This window comes from Cucurbita moschata, unplaced genomic scaffold, assembly GCF_002738365.1.
Source record: "Cucurbita moschata cultivar Rifu unplaced genomic scaffold, Cmos_1.0 Cmo_Scf00008, whole genome shotgun sequence".
In the NCBI taxonomy this organism is placed as follows: Eukaryota; Viridiplantae; Streptophyta; class Magnoliopsida; order Cucurbitales; family Cucurbitaceae; genus Cucurbita; species Cucurbita moschata.
This window is the reverse complement of record NW_019268524.1, coordinates 1,633,223-1,640,159: the sequence shown is the minus strand read 5'-3', so window position 1 is coordinate 1,640,159 and position 6,937 is coordinate 1,633,223. Positions and strand designations below refer to the sequence as shown.

The window sequence follows — 6,937 nt, the reverse complement described above, 5'->3', positions numbered from 1 at the left end:
AAAAAAAAAAAAAAAAAAAAAAAAAAAAAAAAAAAAAAAAAAAAAAAAAACATAGGAAACGAATCCAAAGCGAAGAACACCGATGAGCAAGAGTCAACTCAGCTTCTGTCGTCCCTTTTACTTTATTTATTTATTTTTTTGTATTTACAAAGTAATTAAGAATCGTATTCCGTTGTGTATTCTTTTGACATTTCTTTATATTGTTTATTTGGTTCCTTCTTGTATCCGCTCGTGTATTCGCCTCCGCCCCTCTTCCTCCTCTCTGTAACAAAGTGTCAACGCCTACAAAAGCCTCTACCCTCGAACCTTCCCTCTCTTCTTCCTCCATACCTCCCTTTCTCTTTTCCTTTCCCCTTTTCCCATTTTTCTCCTCCCCTCGTATGCTTCCTCCCTTTTACTTTCACCATTTTCAGCCCTCCAAATCCCATTTATAAGCCCCTTACACACTCCACTTCACTCAGTCCCTCTCAACTTCCGCCTCATCGCTTCGCCCGCGTCTTGGCCAGGTGTATTATCTGATTTCTCTTCTTTTGATTTCGTGTTCTTTCTCCCTCTGTTGATTTCTTCTGATTCTGTTTCGATTTGCTTTGTTTTTACGCGAGTGTGAATTTTTGGTTATGTGGATTCTTTTGGGAGTGTTTGATTATCGGGTCTTAGGGTTTGAGATCCGCTCGGCGGCGGGATTTTGACTTGGTTTCTTTGATTCGTGGATTTAATCAGATTTCTGCTGTTGTATTTCTGGATTCTGGTGCTTTAATTTGTGGAGTGATTTTGTTTCGAGTTTTGTGTTGTTTTGTTCATGAGTTTCTTTCGAGATTTGGTTCGATCTATTGATAAGGGTTTACTTCTTCTCACGGATTTGATTTGAGATCCTTATTTTGGTGCTATTGAGATTGATTGAAACTGAGATTTGTGTTTGTTTGGTATTGCAGTGATTCCTTAGATAATTCGGCTAATGGAGCTTGGTGATGCTTATGGTGATTTGGGGGTGGGGATGACTCGGAAGAGAAAGAGAGATGATGGAGGAAACCTGTTGAGCAACTTCTCTTTGGATGATCTCAATCAAGACATTCTCGAACGGGTGCTGTCGAGGCTACCGACCTCGGCATTCTTTCGCCTTTCTTCAGTGTGCAAAAGATGGAAATCGGTTGCAGCTTCTTCGAGTTTCAAGTATGCGTGCTCCGACGTTTCTGCACGTGATCCCTGGTTTTTCATGGTCGATCCACATCTCGACCGCTCGATTGTTTTCGACTCGACTGAGAAAAGTTGGAAGAAACTTAATTATCCACACGTCCTTCAGAGTCGTCATCATAACTTGATGCCGGTTGCAGCCTCTGGTGGTTTGATCTGTTTTCGCAATTCGTCGGGCAACTTTATTGTGTCGAATCCTTTAACAGGCTCATGTAGTGAACTTCCTCCTGTGGAACTTGACCAGAAAAATCAATATCTTCATGCCATCGTCATGAGCTCGGACCGTGACGGTTGCAAGGGCTCTTACAAGCTTATACTGGTCCATGGCCAACTTCCAAAGCTCCGGTTCAAAGTCTACCATTCGACCACTGGTTGTTGGGACGACAATGTTACCTTGAGTAGAAAAGTTGACGATTCTATCGAATTCAACTTCAATGATGATACTGTTGTATACTTCCTCAGTAGGACAGGAAATGTAGTATCTACAAACATGCAGAGAAGCCCATCGAAGCAGTACTCGTCGGTCATTGTGAACAAGAATGGCGAGGATCTCATCTACTTCATTAGCTCGTCCGGGACTATCATGGCTTGTAATCTCAACAAGCGATGCTTCGTGGAGTACCCCAGGCTCTTGCCTGTCTTTTCGGAGTACTCCATCGACGTAGTCGAATGTCAAGGTGAGATGCTAGTTGTCATGTTATCTGAGTTTCTTGAAACTGCAAGCCTTAGAGTTTGGAGATACGACGAGGATGCTCGAACTTGGCATCAAATTGCAGCATTGCCTCCTGCAATGTCGCACGAATGGTATGGCAAGAAAATCGATATTAACTGCGTTGGAGCTGGCGATCAGATACTCATATGCATGAACTCTAACGAACTTTATACGTATCTACTATGCGATCTCGTCAAGAATCAGTGGACCGAATTGCCCAAATGCAACATGAACGGTGAAGCTGTGGAGTTCATGTCTGCCTTTTCGTTCGAGCCCAGGATCGAGGCTTGTGTATGACACGAGAAGAAGATAACATCATTGACTCCAACTCGTTATTATTAATTTTTTCGAAAAAAAAAAACAAATTGTTCTGTAAGCTTTCCTATTTGTTTCTGAATTCTTTGTTGATGGAATTCAAGAAGGTGAGAATAGAAAGAGAGAGAGAGAGAGAGAGAGAGAGGCTTCTGTAGATTCTTTTTTAATAACCTGCTGGTTAATATCCTAATAGTATGTCATTTTTACCGTTGAATTCTGTAACTTTCTTTTGATTTTTCAGTAGATGAAGGCTGTTATTACAGAGAAGGTAAATAATGCTCTACTTTTTTGTTGTGAAAAATTACCTGTTCGGTTGAGAAGTTACCTCAACTTTGCTGAGAATCTGCTTTTGAGTTACTCAGTTGTGAACTTTGATTCAATACAATTGCTGAATTGCAGCATAAGGTTGTACCTTTACTTTGAAAAGAGTGCAGCATGAACAGGAAATCTCTGTATTGTCATCTTTGTCAACAACCTCTCAACAACCATTCTTCCCTAAATTTAGTTCGTATAAACTGACAAGGAAATGGGTAAATAACATCCGAGAAGTTGGGAGCTAGTGTGACGTTTGTCACGGTCATGCTTGTCCAAGGCGTGCTGCCTATGGCCGCGTATCGATGTCTTAGTTATGCTTGTTCAAGACGTATTGTCTATGGTTGCATGTCCGTTCAAAACTCCTTTTACTTGCTTTCATGTATAGCTAAGTCTTTACTATTAATGTTGTGTCGATACGGGTGTGTACGACCACGTCTACACCTACCATGGCTAAAATGTCAATTTTTCCTATTCGGGTTATATGCTATCAAAGTTGTGTGTAACAACCCTAGCCCACTAGTGTATATTGTCCTCTTTAGACTTTTCCTTTCAGGCTTTTCCTCAGTTTTGTCTTGTCAATGCACATAAAGTAACCTAAATTCTCGTGATATCAAAATTAATTTTAATATATTTTATCACGGAATCATGATAATATCATATTTTTTGTTAGCCAACTAACAACATACTCCGAAAACTATTTAGAACTATTTTTGAAACCTCGGGCCAAAATATGTCAATTTTGAAACTATTAAATTTAAATTTTGTAAAAAAATAAAAAGAAGTTAATAATTGGTTGCATATATTACAAAAATATAGCAAATTTAGGGTAAAACTTGGTTTACATATTTAAGTTCATATTAAATTTGATAAATCTTAAAATTTGAAATGATCTCGAGCTCATAAAGTAATATATATATTAAAAAAGAAAGAAAGAAAATTGAAACCCTAAATTCTAATAATATCATAACAAAGGATAATTGAATATATTCATCGCTAAGGATACATCCACGTGTGGGATCTGGCGGTTGCAGATCGTCAACATTGTAGCGTCGGCCAGGTCGGATTCGTGCTTTTGATTGCCCCTTCGTCAAGAAATTCTCCGATTCGATTCATAGAGATTTCGAGTTATAAATTCGCTAAGAGGAGAAAATTTGTTATCAGACGAGGAAGAAGAAATGGAATCGGAGGATTCATTGAGATCAAGATTGGAGGAATTGCAAAAAGATTTGAGGAAGAAACAGAGATTCGAGGAAGCAGTTTCCACCACTATATCTCTTCTTCAAGATTGCTATCCTACTGCTTCTCCTTCTCTACGCAAATCGGTCCTTCATCTTTCCCCTCTTTTTATTCAATTTTGTTGTCTTTCAATAGTTCTTGATCTCTCGTTCATTCGAATGTTCCATTTCGTGTGAAATTGTCTCGTATTGTTATTGTTCTTGTGGAATTTGTAATTTTCGTGAAATCTTGTTGGTTTCTACTAGTACGGTGATTTATCATTTCGTTTGATTCTTAATTTTGTCTGTGGAGTTGAATTGTTGATATGTTAATGTTTGATGACAGTTCTATTCCGTAATTTGCCGAGTTGCTACAGTATTGAAGACAAGATATACGGCCCCAGGGTTTTGGTGTTCTGGTCTCAAGCTTTTTGAGGTTTCTTTGAGTCTGGTCTCTGATCCTTCTGAGAAACAACAATTACAGGCTAACATAGCTCATGCCAAGGAAATTCTGCACCAAATTGACAATCCATCTTCACCGTCACAACGTACTTCAAATGGAGGTACTGGTTTAGACACACTTTTTTTGTTAAATTGGTTGGCTATTTGTTCAAATGTAAGAATTGAAATGTTCTTATGATGATTCAGGCTATCTTTTTGAGGGCCATCTCACTGTTGATCCGGAGCCACCCCAGCCCCAATGGCTGGTGCAATCGAACCTCTTGACAGCCGCTGCAGCTACGCTATTTAACGCTGAATCTTCTCAAGCTCCGGTTGACAACAACAACAATTCCGAGAATACTACTGACTTCCTTCAAACGGTTATTGAAAATCTAGAGAACGCTGTAGATGGGGTAATGTTTATTTTAAGTCTCTCATGATTTCTTTCCTTAGGGCCTTTTTTCAAGTAAGCAACTGACCTTTCATTGAGTAAAATGAAGGGAAAACGAAACCATTCTAAAAAACAAGCCTAACAAAAAAGGTAGTCCAAGAACTACATACATAAAGAAGCTTTCATCAAGCTTTTTCGATAATGACTAGTTTAGAATATATATAAACGCTAAGAAGCTTAAGGTTCTTTCTTTTTGTTTAGCATTGATTGAACAGGCTATTATAGTATGAAATATTGACTTAAACCTCAACAATGCCTTTTCTTCCCCAATTGATAGGAATAATTTATGTGTTGGGTTTTATAAATCAAATTAATATCCACACTCGTATATGTGAAGAAGGGAGAGTTTAAAATGTAAAGAAAAGATTCAATGGTGACTTCTGGATTCGATGGTGATTATGCTACTTTATCATATTGAACTCATAGCAAGTTTATTGTTTTTGTAATTGAGAGAAAATGAAGGATGTGCATTGGATCAGTATCGTGGTTTAAATGTGTATGAGTTGATTGTTGTTAGGGGTGTACGGTTCGGGTTGGGTTGGGTTGAGAGATTTTTTTGGACCAACTCAAAAGTTCGGGTTTGGGTTGTCAGGTCGAATGTACACCCCTAATTGTTGGTACCATTTCTATAAGATGTTGCACACTTTATGGATATCCATATAGATCGGATTGTTCGATTTGTTGTGTCTTGGCTTGTGGGATTCTGGGTGGTGTTCGTTGGTAATGCTGTTGTTTCAAATGCTTAAACCATTTGAGTACCTGCATTGTAACATATTTATTCTGTCTATTTAGTTCATGGATTTGGAAACGTATTTATTCTGTCTATTTAGTTCATGGATTTGGAAACGGTTAGCGGACCTCCGAAAGTTCCTCCTGCAAGTAAAGAAGTCGTTGAGAAACTTCCTGTAATTACTATAACAGAGGAAGTTCTTGCCAAGCTAGGAAGAGATGTACAATGTGCCATTTGCAGGGAAAACTTGGCTGTTGATGACAAGATGCAGGAATTGCCTTGCAAGCACACATTCCACCCACCTTGTTTGAAGCCATGGCTGGTAATACGCTAACTTGATTGATCTCTCTATATGCTTAAAGCCCATTCTTTCTTAGTTTAAGCTCACCATGTGCTAATTGATTATAGGATGAGCATAACTCTTGCCCGATCTGTCGACACGAATTGCCCACCGATGACCATAAATATGAGAGCTGGAAGGAGCGAGAGAAGGAGGCAGAAGAAGAGAGAAAAGGAGCTGCAAATGCTGTTCGTGGCGGCGAATATATGTATATTTGAATGCCATTGCATTTTCTTACTATCAGGTAGTCAATTACTTAAGTAACGTCTAATAAGGCTATTTCATATGTGATTTCTTTGAGACGATATTGGAGCTTCAATTTTTAGCTAGTCTTCTATAGTTGAAACCACATATAATAGCTTCTCATCTCTGCATCTGTCACTAGAATGTTACACTTATATGGTTCCGTTGATCAGATGATATGGGGCTATGTTTACTATTGTACCGATACAAACTACGATACAAACTACTGCAAGCCTTTGATACATCAGAGTATTAATGTGAGATCCCACATTGATTGGGGAGGAGGACGAAACATTTCTTATGAAGGTGTGGAAACCTCTCCTTAGTAGATGCATTTTAAAAATGTGAGGTTGATGACAATATGTTGTGAGGTTGATGACAATATGTAACGGACCAAAACAGACCCGTATCAGAGCCAGACACTGGGGTAGTGTGCCAGCGAGAACGCTGGGCTCCAAGTGAGGTGAATTGTGAGATCTCATATTGTTTGGAGAGGACAACGAACCTTATAAGGGTGTGGAAACCTCTCCTTAGTAGATGCGTTTTAAAATCGTGAGGTTAACGGCAATACGTAATAGATCAAAGTGGACAATATCTATTGGTGGTGGACTGTTACAATTAAAATCTGAGTTTATGAGAACAATATCTAATAAAAAAAGGTATATAGACGTACAAGGGTAAGTGTTATTGGAGGTTGTGCTTTACGTGAGACATATGGGTGAGTTTGATTGACTTGCTATGTGATATGTCATTAAACTCTATCGAACGAATGAGTGCGCTTTTTAAAATGAGGGATCAATGATTGTTTCGTGGGACAAGTCATTTTTGTTGGAAGCAAAGAGCATCCGAAGTTTATTAATAATAATAATATCTCTATCGTTGTATTTAAAATATTTTAGCAGAGGTCTATATTATTATTCTTAGCATGCCTTAATTGGCAAGACACTGTAAAGAAACTCTTATGGGTAAAATTAATATCATAATT

General features: G+C 38.4%; 2 protein-coding genes across 3 annotated transcripts; both read left to right on the top strand.

The window, feature by feature from the left end:
* Positions 1-223: 223 nt before the first annotated feature.
* Positions 224-2,480, top strand: LOC111446718 (F-box only protein 13-like). 2 transcript variants are annotated; one of them, XM_023085653.1, is made up of 2 exons: positions 224-506; positions 944-2,480. In XM_023085653.1, exon 2 carries the CDS (start codon positions 956-958, stop codon positions 2,198-2,200), a length of 1,245 nt encoding a protein of 414 aa, XP_022941421.1. In that variant the 5' UTR covers positions 224-506; positions 944-955; the 3' UTR covers positions 2,201-2,480. The 2 variants fall into 2 exon arrangements, with proteins under 2 accessions (XP_022941421.1, XP_022941420.1); XM_023085652.1 differs by having other exon boundaries at positions 933-2,480.
* A 1,044-nt stretch (positions 2,481-3,524) lies between these two features.
* On the top strand, positions 3,525-6,122 carry LOC111446699 (E3 ubiquitin-protein ligase AIP2). The gene is made up of 5 exons (XM_023085627.1): positions 3,525-3,855; positions 4,094-4,310; positions 4,396-4,601; positions 5,470-5,691; positions 5,778-6,122. The coding sequence occupies exons 1-5, from the start codon at positions 3,709-3,711 to the stop codon at positions 5,925-5,927; spliced, it is 942 nt and encodes a 313-aa protein (XP_022941395.1). The 5' UTR covers positions 3,525-3,708; the 3' UTR covers positions 5,928-6,122.
* The last annotated feature ends 815 nt before the right edge of the window (positions 6,123-6,937 follow it).